Below are 17,445 nucleotides of genomic sequence, written 5' to 3' on the forward strand. Positions count from 1 at the left end.
CATCAAAGTCTGCATTCACAAACGTCACTACTTCCCTTCCGAGCCCCAACGTGTGCCCATACAGTAGTTTTCTCCCACATATGGGGTATCAGCCATCTCAGGACAAATTGGACAACAACTTTTGGGGTCTATTTTCTCCTGTTACCCTTGGGAAAGTAAAAAAATTGGGGACTAAAAGATCATGTTTGTGAAAAAAATATGATTTTTTTATTTTCACGCCCGGGCATTATAAACTTCTGTGAAGCCCTTGGGGGTTCAATGTGCTCACCACACATCTAGATAAGTTCTTTCGGGGGGGTCAAGTTTCCAAAATAGTGTCATTTGTGGGGGGTTTCCACTGTTTAGGCACATCATTAGCTTTCCAAACGCGGCATGGCGTCCAATCCTAATTCCAGCCAAAAAAGTCAAATGGCGCTGCTTCCCTTCCGATCTCTGCCATGCGCCCAAATAGTGGTTTACCCCCACATATGGGGTATCAGCGTAGTCAGGACAAATTGCACAATAACTTTTGGGTCCTGTTACCCTTGGAAAAATAAAATTTGGGGGTGAACAGATAATTTTTGTGGAAAAAATATGATTTTTTTAATTGTACGGCTGTACGTTATAAACTTCTGTGAAGCCCTTGTGGGTTCAAAGTTCTCTCCACATGTTTAGATAAGTTCCTTGGGGGTCTAGTTTCCAAAATGGTGTCACTTGTCGGGGGTTTCCACTGTTTAGGCACATCAGGGGCTCTCCAAACGTGACATGGTGTCCGATCTGAATTCCAGCCAATTTTGCATTGAAAAAGTCAAACGGCGCTCCTTCCCTTCTGAGCTCTGCCATGCACCTAAACAGTGGTTCCCCCCCACATATCAGGTATCAGCGTACTCAGGACAAATTGTACAATAACTTTTGCAGTCCAATTTCTCCTGTTACCCTTGGTAAAATAAAAAAAATTGGACCTGAATTAATTTTTTTGTGAAAAAAAGTTAAATGTTCATTTTTTTTAAAACATTCTAAAAATTCCTGTGAAGCACCTGAAGGGTTAATAAACTTCTTGAATGTGGTTTTGAGCACCTTTTGAGGGGTGCAGTTTTTAGAATGGTATCACTTTTGGGTATTTTCTATCATATAGACCCTTCAAAGTGACTTCAAATGTGATGTGGTCCGTAAAAATAAAATGGTGTTGCAAAAATGAGAAATCGCTGGTCAACTTTTAACCCTTATAACTTCCAAAATTGTGCTGATGTAAAGTAAACATATGTGAAATGTTACTTAAGTTTTTTGTGTGCCATATCTCTGTGATTTAAGGGCATAAAAATTCAAAGTTGGAATATTGTGAATTTTTCAAAGTTTTCGCCAAATTTCCATTTTTTTCACAAATAAACGCAAGTTATTTGAATGAAATTTTACCACTAACAATATGTCACAAGAAAACAATGTCAGAATCAGTGGGATCCATGGAAGCGTTTCGGAGTTATTACCTCATAAAGGGACAGTGGTAAGATTGTAAAAATTGGCCCGGTCATGAATGTGCAAACCACCCTTGAGGGTAAAGGCGCTAAAGTATAGGATCTAGACCTTGCTCAAGATTGGCAAATTTGACTGCCATGTAGTTATATATACAGTGTGTAACAAGTTGTATCTTATGCCTTTTTTTTTATCTTTTTCAGTTTTTGGGGATAGCATTTCTTGGAGTCGGTCTATGGGCATGGAGTGAAAAGGTAAATTGAAAATAATAGTATTGTGTTTCCTGCACCCTGTTGTATATGACAAAAGACCTTGACATACTAATATGATGTACAAAGGAATATACACTGGCTCTACTAATAGAAAATCCGGGCTGTTGGTACCTAGACAGAAACTATGCTTCTACTGTCAGGAAAGGGTTAAATAAATAAATGAAGGAAGGTACCGCGCTCCACTTGGAGCGCGGTACCTTCCTTCGTTTATTCATACTAATATGAAACAAGTTTCAATTCACTAATATCATTGTAGATAAGTACTATATACGTTTATACTTGCTTGTTATTTATACCGATTGGCTCACAAGTGAATAAATCTACAATAGAGAAAGATTTAGGAATAGTTAGTCACGATAAAATATATTACAGCTCAAAAAGACTAAACTGCTGCACTTAGAACTAACATGGCAAACTGCCACCACTTTCCAAGTACAATTGGTTATACACCATTTTCCATATTTCCAGATTTCTAAAGGCGGCTTACTTCCCTATCCCTAATGAGAGAATGGACTAACAAGCATTCAACAGCAACAGCTCTCTTAGGTGTGTTTTTATTTTCATCACTGAGATGGGAATAACTCTTTCCAGGCTCCGTCCAATGATGGTGGAGTTATGGAAGAAGTCAAGAGCATCTGAGTTACGCTGTTTCCATAACTCTGAAAGGAATGGATGGAATCAGCGTAGCACACCAATCAATTATGTTTTCATATCGCCAAAGTCATGGAAGAATATGGTTTCTACCGTATCCATTGTGGGATTTCTGCATGTTCAAATCCCCAATAAAATCTGTAGTGGCGAAAAAAAGCTATGAATTTATTTGTGGAAATGTACAGTATTTGCTGCACATTTCCCCTTTGAATTGCAAGGCTGAAATTCACAGTATACAAATGCCTGTAAATTTACTCTGAAGATCTTTCCTATGGTTTTATTAGTGAACATGTACAGTGGGAAAAAAAGTATTTAGTCAGCCACCAATTATGCAAGTTGTCCCACTTAAAAAGATGAGAGAGGCCTGTAATTGACATCACAGGTAGACCACAACTATGAGAGTCAAAATGAGAAACCAAATTCAGAAAATCATCTTTTCTGATTTGTCAAGATTTATTTTGCAAATTATGGTGGAAAATAAGTATTTAGTCATGAACCAAAGTTGATCTCAATACTTTGTTATTCCCTTTGTTGGCAATGATAGAGGTCAAACGTTTTCTCTAAGTCTTCACAAGGTTGGCACACACTGTTGGTGGTATGTTGGCCCAATCCTCCATGCAGATCTCATAGAATCATAGAATGGCAGAGTTGGAATGGACCTCCTGGGTCATCTGGTCCAACCCCATGCTAAAAGCAGGATTCACTAAATCATCCCAGACAGATGTCTATCCAGCCTCTGTTTGAAGACTTCCATGGAAGGAGAACTCACCACCCCTCATGGCAGCCTGTTCCACTAATTGATCACCCCTAACTGTTAAAAAGTTTTTTCTAATATCCAATCTGTGTCTCCTCCCATTCAGTTTCATCCCATTGCTTCTAGTCTTTCCTTGTGCAAATGAGAATAAAGAGGATCCTTCTACAATGTGACAGCCCTTGAGATATTTGTAGACAGCTATTAAGTCTCCTCTACATCTTCTTTTTTGCAAGCTAAACATTCCCAAATCCTGTATCCGTTCTTCATAGGACATAGTTTGCCGACCAGTCACCATTCTGGTCGCTCTTCTCTGCACTTGCTGTAGTTTGTTGATGTCTTTTTTTAAAATGTGGTGCCCAAAACTGGACACAGTATTCCAGATGAGGTCTGATCAAAGCGGAGTATAGGGCAATAATGACTTCACTTGATCTAGATGTTAATACATCCCAGAATTGCATTTGCCTTTTTTGCTGCTGCATCACACTGTTGACTCATGTTCAGTTTATGATCTATTAGTATAGAAAAGTCATTTTTAAGTGTGCTGTTGCTTAGGCCTGTTCCTCCCATTCTGTATGTGCTTTTTTCATTTTTATTGCCCAGATGTAGTACTTTGCATCTCCTCTAAAGCAGTGATGTTTTGGGCACCATGCACTTTCAAATCCCTCCTAAGGTTTTCTATGGAGTTGAGAACTGGAGACTGGCTAGGTCACTCCAGAACCTTCATATGCATCTTACAAAGCCACTACTTCGTTGCTCTGGCGGTGTGCTTGGTGTCATTATCATGCTGAAAGACCCATCCACATTTCATCTTCAGTGCCCTTGCTGATGGAAGGAGGTTTGCACTCAAAATCTCACAATACATGGCCGCATTCATTCTTTCATGTACACAGATCAGTCTTCCTGGTCCCTTTGCAGGGAAACAGCCCCAAAGCATGATGTTGCCACCCCTATGCTTCAAAGTAGGTATGGTGTTTTTTGGATGCAATTCAGCATTCTTTCTCCTCCAAACACAACGAGTTTTGTTTCTACCAAACAGTTCTACTTTGGTTTCATTAGACGATATGAGATTCTCCCTATACTCTTCTGGATAATCCAAATGCTCTCTAGCAAACTTCAGACGGGCTCGGACATGTACTGGCTTAAGCAGGGGGACACGTCTGGCACTGCAGGATATGAGTCCCTGGCGGCGTAGTGTGTTACTGATGGTAGCCTTTGTTACGGTGATCCCAGCTTTATGTAGGTCATTCACTAGGTCCCCTAGGTCATTCACTAGGTTCTGGGATTTTTGCTCACCTTTCTTGTGATCATTTTGACGCCATGAGGTGAGATCTTGCATGGAGCCCCAGATTGAGGGAGATTATCAGTGGTCTTGTATGTCTTCCATTTTCTTATTATTGCTCCCACAGTTGATTTGATCACACCACGCTGCTTGCCTATTGCAGATTCAGACCTTCCCAGCCTGGTGCAGGGCTACGATTTTGTTTCTGGTGTCCTTCAACAGCTCGTTTGTCTTCACCATAGTGGAGTTTTTTGTGTGACTGTTTGAAGTTGTGGACAGGTGTATTTTATACTGATAACAAGTTCAAACAGGTGTCATTACTACAGGCAATGAGTGGAGGACAGAGGAGCCTCTAAAAGAAGAATTTACAGGTCTACGAGAGCCAGCAATCTTGCATATTTTTAGGTGACCAAATACTTATTTTCCACCATAATTTGCAAAATAAATCTTGCCACATAAGACAAGGTGATTTTCTGGATTTGTTTCTCTTTTTGACTCTCATAGTTGTGGTCTATCTATGATGTCAATTACAGGCCTCTCTCATCTTTTCAAGTGGGAGAACTTGCACAATTGGTAGCTGACTAAATACTTTTTTTTCCTCCCACTGTAGATTGCCACCTGGATAGTCCAGATAGAAAATCCACTGCATATAATTGCCATCGGAAAATGCCCTTGGTTACCCCAGGACCATTGTTTTCAATGTATTCTAATGCTTTTTTATAAACTAATATTATTCACTCTGTGTCTCATGACATTCTATTTTCCACCCAAGACCAGAATATTTCTCCATTCTAAACCTTGGATCTGGACAGCTAGCCAATACTTCAGTGGTTTAATACTCCTCAATCTTCTTCACAAGACCTACATTCTCTTTTGGCTAAAGAGAAGCAAAGCCATTGATAATAAAAATATAAATCTTGAGGCATATAATAACTTACATGATAAAATCACTTATTTTTATTGATTATTTTTGACATTTAAGCATCTTACATTGTTTCATCAGTATCTAATTGAAGCAGAACTCCTGGAGTGGTGCTTTAAATGTAATTCCCCTGATCCTGTCTCATACTCACCTTCTGCTGCCTTCATACGTTTTCAGGATCGCTCGCGTCGGTCTCTGGTGAAAAGTGACCAGCCGGCAGTGAGTGCATTTCTTAGAGCTGCGCAGAGGTCACCCTCCTATACTGCTCTACTCTATGACAGCCTCATTTTGGCCTTCATAGACTTGCGTTGAGCTCTTGTGACATATCTCCTGACTTCCGGCCAGCGCTTTTAATTTCATTTTGCAGGAGACATAGTTGTCCTATAATACAGTATATTTATCAAAATTAATAGTTGATGACCACCATGCAACCACAGCAGCATCTGACATTCTCCTGCCTGGCTGCAATAGAATTTATGGCTTTTCCATCTCCAGTACTCAAATACTGACCATATAGGTCAAGAGCACCGTGTACCATGTTGTGTCCTCCACATTTTGCTCCTGCAGAGGAGGGTACCAGTTATCCCAATCACAGTTCAAAGGTTTTTCAACTTTACCATAGTTTTTCTGCAACCTGTATGAGTTAATGTCTTTATTTTTTATATATATTTTTGATTTGAGGTTAGATTTTTTCAGACCTGGTTTTTATTGTATGATATTAACTGATTTTTAGTAAAAAAGCGTTGTGTAAGAGTTTAACTACCACTGGGTTACTCTAATACTACTTCAATTTTGACTCAGTAACGTTGCTTGCTTTCTTTCGCCTAACTATTCTTTATACTCCATTTGTTCCTCATTGACATTGTAAATGACAGCAAAGAACAGCTTTTATCTATAAGCCACAGGCAGTTAATGGATTTGGCCAAAAGGAGCAGATGGCACATGGCCCCATGGTAGTTGCCAATGTAATGACTCATCTCCACTAACACTATTCACTGCACTGGTGATGAATGGCTTAGTCCATGTAATCAATGAACAGTGACCGTATGAAAGTTGGGTTATATATATTACTTCCCCGGACCACAGTATAATAAAGTTTACTTTTTTTCCCTTGAACTCTGTTTGTACTTTTATGGAAAATAACACATTTAAAGAGAACCTGTTATCTGCTGAAACAAGTTAGGTACTTGCAGATATATGATAGGACAAATCTGTAGACCTGTCTGCCATCCCGGAGCAATGCTAGCCTCAGCTGCTGAGCTTGAGTCAGGTCAGGGTGGACACCTTGGGATTTGGCACAGCAGGATGGAAGGCACGTGAAACAGTAGGACCCAGACAACTGCTTATGCTGGGTGGCACGAAAACAGGCAAGGCAAGAAATGATGGAAGCCACAGAATGAGGAGAACAGCTGAAGTAGAAAATAGTAGGTCCGAAGCAGATACAGATGTAGATGGCAGAATAACTTAAAGGGAATCTGTCACCCTTTTTTTGGACTATGATTCTGCAATGCTGCAGATAAGCCCCCGATGTAACCTGAAAGATAAAAAAAAAGAGTTAGATTATACTCACCCAGGCGTCCGGTCCGATGGGTGTCGCCGTCCGGTCCGGCGCCTCCCATCTTCTAACGGTGACGTTCTCTTCTTTGCTACCTGTTGTGGCTCCTGTGCAGGCACACTGCTCTGGCCTGTTGAGGGCAGAGCAGAGTCCTGCAGTGCGCAGGCGCCGGGAGAGGTCCGGCGCCTGCGCACTGCAGTATTTTGCTCTGCCCTTAACAGGGCGCCTGCGCTGGAGCCACGATAGGAAGGGAAGAAGAGGATGGCATCGCATGAAGATGGGAAGCGCCGGACTGGACAGCGACACACATCGGACCGGACGCCGGGGGGAGTATAATCTAACTCTTTTTTCTTATCTTTCAGGTTACATCGGGGGCTTATCTACAGCATTACAGAATGCTGTAGATAAGCCCCTGATGTCGATGCCGGCAGCCCATAGTCCAAAAAAGGGTGAGAGATTCCCTTTAATATGAACAGTCTATAGTTTATGATGCTCACAGCAAAAATGGGTTAACCCGCAAAGAGCTTGCAAATGGTTGACCAGTAGGTCTGAGAGTCTGTGAAAAATCACAGGAGTTTGCAAAGATGAATGCAGCATAGTGATTAGTCTCTAAATGTCAGTTCTTGATGCTTACTGCGAACGATGGGTTTGTTGAGGCGTAGGGACTACTACACATGTCACAGAAGCCTGATAAGAAAATAGCAACAGGAGAAACTAGATATTGATGGACATTGAGTCCATTCTGAGACACAGAGGTGTGTCCAACTAGCCCTGTAGCCACTTACTTTCAGTCATTGGCGCGATGCAGGGAACTGCTACAGTCACTGCTTACTATAAAGTAGACATGCTGTAATCACTCCCCTATACATTACTTGATAGCCTGTTCTGCGCTCAAAAGCTACAGACTCTGTCAATCAATGTACCAGGGAGTTATAAACAAGAACTCGCTTTGAAATGAGCAGGGACTGTCACAGCTACCTGCACCAGAGAACAGCTGCAGGGAGAATATAACTTCATTTTCCGCTCTGTAGCCATTTATTCAGTAAGGCAACCAGACATGGTTTAAACACTATTTACCTGCATATTACCCCTAGATCTGCATGTAAATAGCATTATTGAGATGACAAGACCCCATCAAATACAAAATGGAGGAAATTCTAAAAGATTTTGTTGTTTAAGATGTCTAAGTCATTTTAAGCAGCAACTAACATGAACAGGAGAGAGGCCAAATCTTTATTCTGTTTTAATCAGAAATGGGAACTTTTGCTAGCTTATAAAACAAGAAAGTCTACCTAACATCTCCTTGTATTATCGTCTTGCAAAAACATGTAATAATCATATGTCCGCAAAGTAATAGGCAAAGCTCAAACAGATTATTAGCAAAAGCAACTCTAAAGCTATAGATGGAAAGAGTTTGTCACGAGGTAATGTTCCAAAAAGTAATATATACAGTCTTAATCAAGACCCACCACTTTAAATGAATGTGTCATGATCCAGGACGGGGTTTCGCTTTGGCCCGTCCTGGTCAGCTGGTCAGACAGGGGGTTAATTGTTTCTGCCTCTCTCTGGCAGAGGGTGGCTATTTAATGCTCACTGGACCTAGGTCCGGTGTCAGTTATACTCCTGCCCTGAGTTAGTTGACCTCTTGTGTACGTGTGCCTTGTGCCTGATAACTTGTTGCTTGTTTGGTTTTGATCCGGTTCTGTCCCTGTTACGAGTTCTGCCTGTCCCTCTTGTACCGCACCGCCCTCTCGTGTATGACTCTCTGCTTGTGACTTGATTATTATCTGTTCATCCCTTTTGTACCGCACCGCCCTCTCGTGTATGACCTCTGCTTGTCTGACCTGCGTTTTCCTCTCCTCTACTACAGTATTCCTGCAGTAGGTACATTACATCATCTGCAGTAGTAGGACGCTAAGCCCCGCCCCCTGGAGTCACATGATCGTAGGTCCTGGCACTTCTTACTATTTTCCGTGCCTCAGGTCCTGTCTGCTTAAACCTTCACTGCTGTATAGGGCCCCGTGCTCTCCCGCAGTGTGGGTAAGTCACCCTGCTCAGCCGTGGCAGTTGCCGACGCTGACAGGATCCTGACAGAATGTATCACAAAAACTTTGTCCTGAAAGTCAGTTTACCCTGACCAAATGAGCACAACATTATGTTGAGCAATACACTTTGCTGTGTAGACTGGGTCAGAACCAACAGAGGTGGGGTTTATTGACCTGCTATTGTTCTGTTGGAAGCTTAAGGGCCTTTCACACATAGCGAGATCGCTAAAGCGTCACCGATTTTGTGACGCAACAGCGAACTCGCCAGTGATCTCGCTTTGTGTGACACGTACCTGTGACCGCCCCCCCGCAAGCTGGATATCGCTGATCGTGCTCGAATGGCCTGGGCCATTTTTCGTCGTTGGCTTCCCACTGGCCAGCATGCATCGCTGTGTTCGGCGCCGACTAGCGACTCATGGACGCAGGCGGAAGTTGTCATCATCGCTGCGGTGTGACAGGTAAAAGCGACCGCCGACGGATCGCTTATCGCTGCTGCGTCGCTGGTGAGATCTGCCTGTTTGGCAGCTCACTAGCGACCATTTAGCGATGCACCAGCGATCCTGACCAGGCCGTATCGTTGTCGGGATAGCTGGTGCATCGCTAAATGTAACGGGACCCTTAGAAGACAGAATAGACCTACAATACACAAAGACAAGGCTATGTATGCACCTCTCCTGTCACTCCTGGTCTCAGACCGATAACGCACACATTCGTGCCGCCCTGCACTCTTTTAGATCTTTTATATTGTACCGAAAATAATAAACTTTCCTATCTGAATTATTTTTCTTTCACAGACAGGTACAAATAGGAAACTATCTTTTAGTTTAGACAGCAGATTAATCAGCAACAAAATATCACACACATACGGCTTAGGAGGGCCGAATCACCAAATTCTTTTTGTACTAACTTAGGGAAAGGCATTGCTTATCATAGTCAATGACCCATCATTAATAACCCAAGTGTATTTTTATATTTATCTTGAAAATTTTTATTTTGGTAGAGCAGCTCACGGGAAAATAAAAAATGTACAATCTGACTGAAAGAACATCAAAATATATTTGCATTTTTGACACATTTTAAAGAAACAAAACCCTCTTAACCATTTTGTCATCGCTTTCCTGCGTGCTCCTATTGCAGGAATATTTCTCCATTCAATGAATTTACAAATGGTTTTCTTGCAAAGCGGGCCAGAGCAAAATTACATTTCCATTCCAGTCTACTCAGATCAGGTACCACTAATGTAAAGGGAAGAAAAATCTATGTTTTGTATTTAGCGGAAACCTTAGAAGATGGAGTAAGTTAAAATTAAAGGCCTTCATGAAATGCATACTGTCTGTACTGTCTGCCTGGCACAAGGTTGTGTATATGCAATGAATCACATTTAGCACAGGAGCAGCCTGCAGCAATGGGATAGAATAAAATGTATCTGCAGTATGGACAGAATTTTCCTATCAAACCCGAGCTAGTTGGAATCAATGCAGTTGTACTCTATTATACCTTTTATATTTTACAGTATTTATATATATATATATATATATATATATATATATACATACACCGTGTATGTGTGTATTATATATATATACAGTTGTGGCCAAAAGTATTGACACCCCTGCAATTCTGTCAGATAATACTCAGTTTCTTCCTGAACATGATTGCAAACACAAATTCTTTGGTATTATTATCTTCATTTAATTTGGCTTAAATGAAAAAACACAAAAGAGAATGAAGCAAAAAGCAAAACAGACCATTCTTCTTTGGCAAACTGCTCCAGGTCCCTGATATTTGAAGGGTGCCTTCTCCAAACTGCCGTTTTTAGATCTCTCCACAGGTGTTCTATGGGACTCAGGTCTGGACTCATTGCTGGCCACCTTAGAAGTCTCCAGTGCTTTCTCTCAAAACATTTTCTAGTGCTTTTTGAAGTGTGTTTTGGGTCATTGTCCTGCTGGAAGACCCATGACCTCCGAGGGAGACCCAGCATTCTCACACTGGACCCTACATTATGCTGCAAAATTTGTTGGTAGTCTTCAGACTTCATAATGCCATGCACATGGTCAAGCAGTCCAGTGCCAGAGGCAGCAAAGCAACTCCAAAACATCAGGGAACCTCCGCCATGTTTGACTGTAGGGACCGTGTTCTTTTCTTTGAATGCCTCTTTTTTTCTCCTGTAAACTCTATGTTGATGCCTTTGCCCAAAAAGCTATACTTTTGTCTCATCTGACCAGAGAACATTCTTCCAAAACGTTTTAGGCTTTTTCATGTAAGTTTTGGCAAACTCCAGCCTGGCTTTTTTATGTCTCATGGTAAGAAGTGGGGTCTTCCTGGGTCTCCTACCATACAGTCCCTTTTCTTTCAGACGCCGACGGGTAGTACGGGTTGACACTGTTGTACCCTCGGACTGCAGGGCAGCTTGAACTTGTTTGGATGTTAGTCGAGGTTCTTTATCCCACATCCGCACAATCTTGCGTTGAAATCTCTTGTCAATTTTTCTTTTCCGTCCACATCTAGGGAGGTTAGCCACAGTGCCATGGGCTTTAAACTTCTTGATGACACTGCGCACGGTAGACACAAGAGCATTCAGGTCTTTGGAGATGGACTTGTAGCCCTGAGATTGCTCATGCTTCCTCACAATTTGGTTTCTCAAGTCCTCAGACAGTTCTTTGGTCTTCTTTCTTTTCTCCATGCTCAATGTGGTACACACAAGGACACAGGACAGAGGATGAGTCAACTTTAATCCATATCAACTGGCTGCAAGTGTGATTTAGTTATTGCCAACACCTGTTAGGGGCCACAGGTAAGTTACAGGTGCTGTTAATTACACAAATTAGAGAAGCATCACATGATTTTTCGAACAGTGCCAATATTTTTGTCCACCCTCTTTTTTATGTTTGGTGTGGAATTATATCCAATTTGGCTTTAGGACAATTCTTTTTTTGTTTTTTCATTTAAGACAAATTAAATGAAGATAATAATACCAAAGAATTTGTGTTTGCAATCATTTTCAGGAAGAAACTAAGTATTATCTGACAGAATTGCAGGGGTGTCAATACTTTTGGCCACAACTGTATATGTATCTATATTTATATTATACAGTAAATATATACGGTATATACTATAATTATATTTTACAGCATATAACATGCTTTTTTGTGTTTCTTTGCAATTAAAGCATGCTGAATCTATTGGTTAACAAGTCATAATCCTGTATAAGGCAGCTGTGCCTGTTATATGTAGTGCGACCAGGAGAGTTGAGTATCACCTGCATATTTGTATTCATGCAGTAATGGACTGGAGTGGTGAGTAATCTGGGGGCCACTATTCAGCTAAATTCATATATTACATTGCCCTCATTGACAAATGTGCCTATGCTTACATATAATAATAAACTGCATAGTTTGTTAAATGAACATTGCCTTTGTCTCTACACAGTGAATTAAGTGTACTGTGCCAACTACTGCTCATATTAAGGCTGTGTTCACACATTCAGGATTTTTCACGTTTTTTTTTTGCGTTTTTGCAGCGTTTTTCCACGACAAAAACACTTAAAAAATGCATACATTAAGCATCCTGTGAATGAAATCCGCAATTTTTGTGCCCATGATGCGTTTTTTGCCACAAAAAAGCGCATTGCATAAAAAACTCAGCATGTTAATTAATTTTGCAGAAAATTTGCAGATTTCATTGTATCAGGAAGCTCTGGAAAAAAACGCAAAAAAAGCAATAAGGCCGGTTTCACATTTGCGCTTTATGGCGCTGCGACGGCCTGCGCATGGCCGCCGCTAAGCCCCGCCCCCTGACGGCTCCCTGCCCGCTCCATCCGGTCATCACCACCTACTAGCGCACATGGACGCTTGCGATCTGCGCACCCTATTTTTAGCATAGGGTGCGCAGATCGTGCGCTGGCCGTGCGCTAGCAGGATTTTGCCGTGCGCTGCGCACTTTTGAAGGTGCGCCCGTGTGCGCTGAACGCAGCATGTTGCATTTCGGTGCGCTCGGCGCACCTTCAAAAGTGCGCAGCGCACGGCAAAATCCTGCTAGCACACGGCCAGCGCACGATCTGCGCACCCTATGCTAAAGATAGGGTGCGCAGATCGCAAGCGTCCATGTGCGCCAGTAGGCGGCGATGACCGGATGGGGTGGGCAGGGAGCCGGCAGGGGGCGGGGCTTAGCGGCGGCCGTGCGCATGTCGTCGCAGTGCTATAAAGCGCAAATGTGAAACCGACCTAAAAGCGCGAAAAAAATGCGAATAAAAATTGCGGATTTCCTGGGAAGAAGTCAGGGTTTTCTCAGGAAATTTCTGCATAAGTGGGCACATAGCCTAAGAGGTGGGGGGCCCACTAATGCTCCACCATATTATGTGGTGGGGGCCCACCAGGGGATTCAACTATTCTCCTGTAGGCCAGACTAAGCCTGTATTTGAAGCCTTTTTTTTTTCTCTCTCCATGTTTGTGTGCATAGGTGGGCTTTAGTGTTTTACACTAAATACATTGCAATTTTGGAGATTAGTGAGGTTTCTAAATACTATATATTTAACAGAAAATGTGATTACTTCTCTGCCTTCTTGTGTAAAAAGTTTCAGTAGAGGTATACGATAAGCAAATGAGTCACAACTTTAATGATGGTGTGCTATGAATTTGAATATATGTACAGTATGTTTATGTATATATTAAATTTGTCACTTTAACCATGTGCACAGTGCATTAATAAATTAGGATATACTTTGAAGGATGCCATCCTGGAGTCAGTTCCCTGACACCAGCACCATGCGTTTAGAAAAATTAATCTTGAAAAATCCATATTGAAAGAGGAGATGCTGTCATCACCTGGTAGACATACATTTTATCTAAACGCATGGTACCTACAGTGAAACGTGGTGGAGTCCTTATGTGGGGTTGCATGAATGCTGCTTTTGCTGGGGAACTACATTTCATTGTTGGTATCATGAATTCACAGTTGTACAGCTCTGTATTGAAAGAGACCATCACTACGTGCCCTTGATTGACATGCACTTTTCCAACATGACAATGATTCAAAACACACTACTCTTGCATTTCTAAAGAACAGAGACAAAGTAATTCATGAACAAGTATGTCTCCTGATTTGAACCCAATCGAACACCTACTGGTGGAGGACAAGTATAGCATCACTCTTTATCCAGAATCCAGCCCCTTAAAGAGATTGTTCTTAAAGAATGGAAAATAATAGATGTTGCAATATGTCACTGAATTTTCCATTCCATGCCTAGAAGTCTTGGTGCTGCTATTAAAAATCTTGGTGGTCATACAAAATACTAGATGTTGTAATTTTTGATGTGGGGTGTAATCATTTTTGCATCAACTAATTTGATTTAAAGCTGAAGATTTTGTGATGAAAGTCATATCATTAACCTTACTTTCATGTTATGGGTTTAAAAAATGTTCTATGGCGTTCAGTCATGCCAAAAGTTTGGAAATTCTTCTTGTGTTCATTGAGATATTGATTAAAATCTTACTTTTCATTTATTCTTAGTTCCATACATTAGAATCAAATTTTACCTATTTTTTAAAAATCATAACTAGTATGCTAATTCAATTAAATAATACATCATCTTAAAATTTAACTACAGTATATGTTGCATGTTCTCCAGTATGTTGAAACCTTGTTTCAATGTCTAAATCTGTGATCTGAATTCTCCCTTTAGAAGCATGGAGAGCCACAGGTTGACAACAATTCTCTTGAGCAGGTCTCTCAGACACACAGTCAATGGGCCACAATGTGGTCCCGGTTGCTCCATTGTGCGGCTCTCGGGCCCCTGAGACAAACGCGTCCAGCGAGACATTCTCGGACGCACATTCAATTGAAATATATTGCGGTGCAGAGACCAGCTCACTGTATTTGAATACCAATACCAGCCGTAGGCCGATCAGATGCCAGCAGCTGACATCAGTGTACTGGCGGGGCCGCGCATGACATCATTGCTAAGCGTCCCAGCTGTGGACAGGTGAGAAGAAGGTGTGGGCAGTTTGGTGGCTCTGTGGTTAGCACTGCAGCGCTGGGGTCCTGGGTTCAAATCCCACCAAGGACAACATCTGCAAGGAGTTTGTATGTTCTCCCTGGGTTTCCTCCCATATTCCAAAGACCTACTGATAGGGATTCTAGATTGTGAGCCCCAATGGGGACAGTGCCGATAATGTTTGTAAAGCGCTGTGGAATTAATAACGCTATATAAATGAGTAAAATAAATATTTTTTTATGTGTTTGTAAAGATCAGCAGAATAGGGGACATTGTTACAAGGAAGGGAACATTTCTAAAAGATGGGACAAGGATGGGGACATTACTGTAAGATGGGAACAGGATGGAGACATTAATACAGGACAGGAGACATTATTACAGTCTGAGGGACATTATTGCAGGTGTAAGTCAAGGGGTTGTTCTTCAGAATACAGCGGAGTCATGGGCGAGAAAAAACAACTCCAACACAGTCGACTCTCCGCAACTACTTTACTTAGTTATGAAGGTAATTTAACCAGACAATAGAACACATAAAAAATACATTATACAGACATTTAGCCAGAAGGCTGAAACCCATGTGCTGCACAGCACGGCACCCAAACAATCTTTACCTACTGTATTTTCTATAAATCTAGAAACAAGACTTTAGATATTGTTACACTCGCTACTCACACCTACAGGACATCTAGGCATAGGGATACATGTGCAAAGACATTATAAATTGGATTGTTAGTCATGCATAGCACATTGCAATAAAAAAGGATATAATCAAAACAACAAACACATATAGTTATCATACACCATGCAATAAAATTTGTTATCCAATAGCCGTAGTTGATAAAGTGAATACCATGGTTGGCAGGCACAGTTTGTTATTCACTAAGACCAATGGTTAATGGAGTTGTCCATATAATAATTTTTGTTGATTTTAGCTAAACCCTTTATAGGGACAATTCTTTAATAGTTATTATCCACAGCTGGCAGACGCCGTTCAATAGTCGTCTACAGTTTTGATCTTCATGTTGCCTTAGCCACAGGACAAATAAAGTAGCATATAATCTTGTGTCAATTCTATGCAGCAAGAACTGTAAAAGTCATCTGTCAGCGGCTTTACATTGATGCTTGCGAATAATGAAGCACGGTGTTAAACTTGTAACACAAATAGGTATCCTTGTGGCAAATACCTTACATCCAGATTCCCACTGGTATAGGGAAGATACTCGCACGAGTTGATGGAAAGAAGTCTCAAAAGTTCGTTCCAGCACATGTCAAAGCAGGGATTCCCGGTCGGTGATTCACCAGATGTGGTTCGTGCCGTGTGTAGGAGCAGTCAGTGTGTGACGTCACTCGTTGCTCGTGTACGGAGTCCAGTTTTCATTTTAATTTCTATAAATCTACCTACTGGCGTGCCTGTCTAAACCGGCTGCCCGTTACCAGCTTACACCCTGGAGACTGGTTTAAATTATATGAGTGTAACGTATGGCCTCGTCTGCGGTTCAGCAGAGCAGTTTATAATCTTACAAACAATTACTCCTATTCCCCAACCAAGTATCCCTCTCTTGTCCTGATGTGATCTCAATGAACTCAAGAGGAATAGTCCATACTCAATTATATTGAAAATACTCCAAAATTAACCTTTATCAGTGAATTAGCTGTGAACAAAGTCTATCGAAGTTGAACAACTGCCCCGTATTATAATGTTCCACAGAAACTCTCTCTCCTGAAACAGAAGGAAGTTCAAGTTTGGTCTGAGGTCCATAGCATGCCATGTCAGCACCAAGGTGCAGTATAGGATTCTTAGTTGCGGATCAAACAGCAAACATGGCAGCAAATCCGAAAGTTCTGATTCTGGCCTGAACAACTATCTAACTATAGGGTTTATCTCAGCCTTAAGTCTTTTGGCGCCATAATGTAGTGTAGAGTGTGCACAGTTACTTACTGTGGCGGCACAGTGGGCCTTAGTTTTCTTACTGACCTGGGTCTGTATACAATCGGTGTAAACAGACGGATGCCGGGCCCCTCCAACAGGTGAGCGGTACCATTGATACTTGTGGCTTAACTCCTCAGTATCGCCCAACTCCTCTCAAGGTCCCGGCATTTTCCGTCTCTTAGCAGGGTTCCTGGCAGAAATCTCACGTCTGCACAGGTTGTGGTCATGGACAAGTTCAGCGCCAATCTGCCACTGATCTAGTCTCAGTGAGGTGCTTCCATGAGAAGATATTGTCGGATTCCTCTCCAGCACATCCGCTCCCTGTTCTCATTAGCTGCAGACTGCACGTAAGATGGCCGCACTTCCTCTTCCTGTATCTCACATCGGTCACATTGTAGTCCCACCTACTGACATTTTATAAGCATTTCACAGTCTTTCAGCAATGCTTAGGCAACAACAATATCTTGTGGCCAAATAACATTTATTGTAGAGAAGCAAATCTATTTACAACAGATACAGAGGTGATACTGGTTGGGTACAGGTATACACAATTATACCACTCTGGTGAGCCGACACACATCTCACACAGGGCAGGG

At 41.7% G+C, this 17,445-nt stretch overlaps 1 protein-coding gene across 1 annotated transcript in view; it reads left to right on the top strand.

Annotated features, from left to right (window-relative positions):
- Positions 1-17,445, top strand: part of TSPAN5 (tetraspanin 5) — a 238,845-nt gene that overhangs the window by 164,726 nt on the left and 56,674 nt on the right. Inside the window, exon 2 of the mRNA XM_073589729.1 lies at positions 1,653-1,703. Within this exon, the coding sequence (XP_073445830.1) occupies positions 1,653-1,703 (51 nt within the window). The remainder of the gene's footprint in view (positions 1-1,652; positions 1,704-17,445) is intronic.

The sequence above is a fragment of the Dendrobates tinctorius genome, unplaced genomic scaffold (assembly GCF_039654945.1).
Source record: "Dendrobates tinctorius isolate UK_male_01 unplaced genomic scaffold, ASM3965494v1 ptg000011l, whole genome shotgun sequence".
Classification (NCBI taxonomy): Eukaryota; Metazoa; Chordata; class Amphibia; order Anura; family Dendrobatidae; genus Dendrobates; species Dendrobates tinctorius.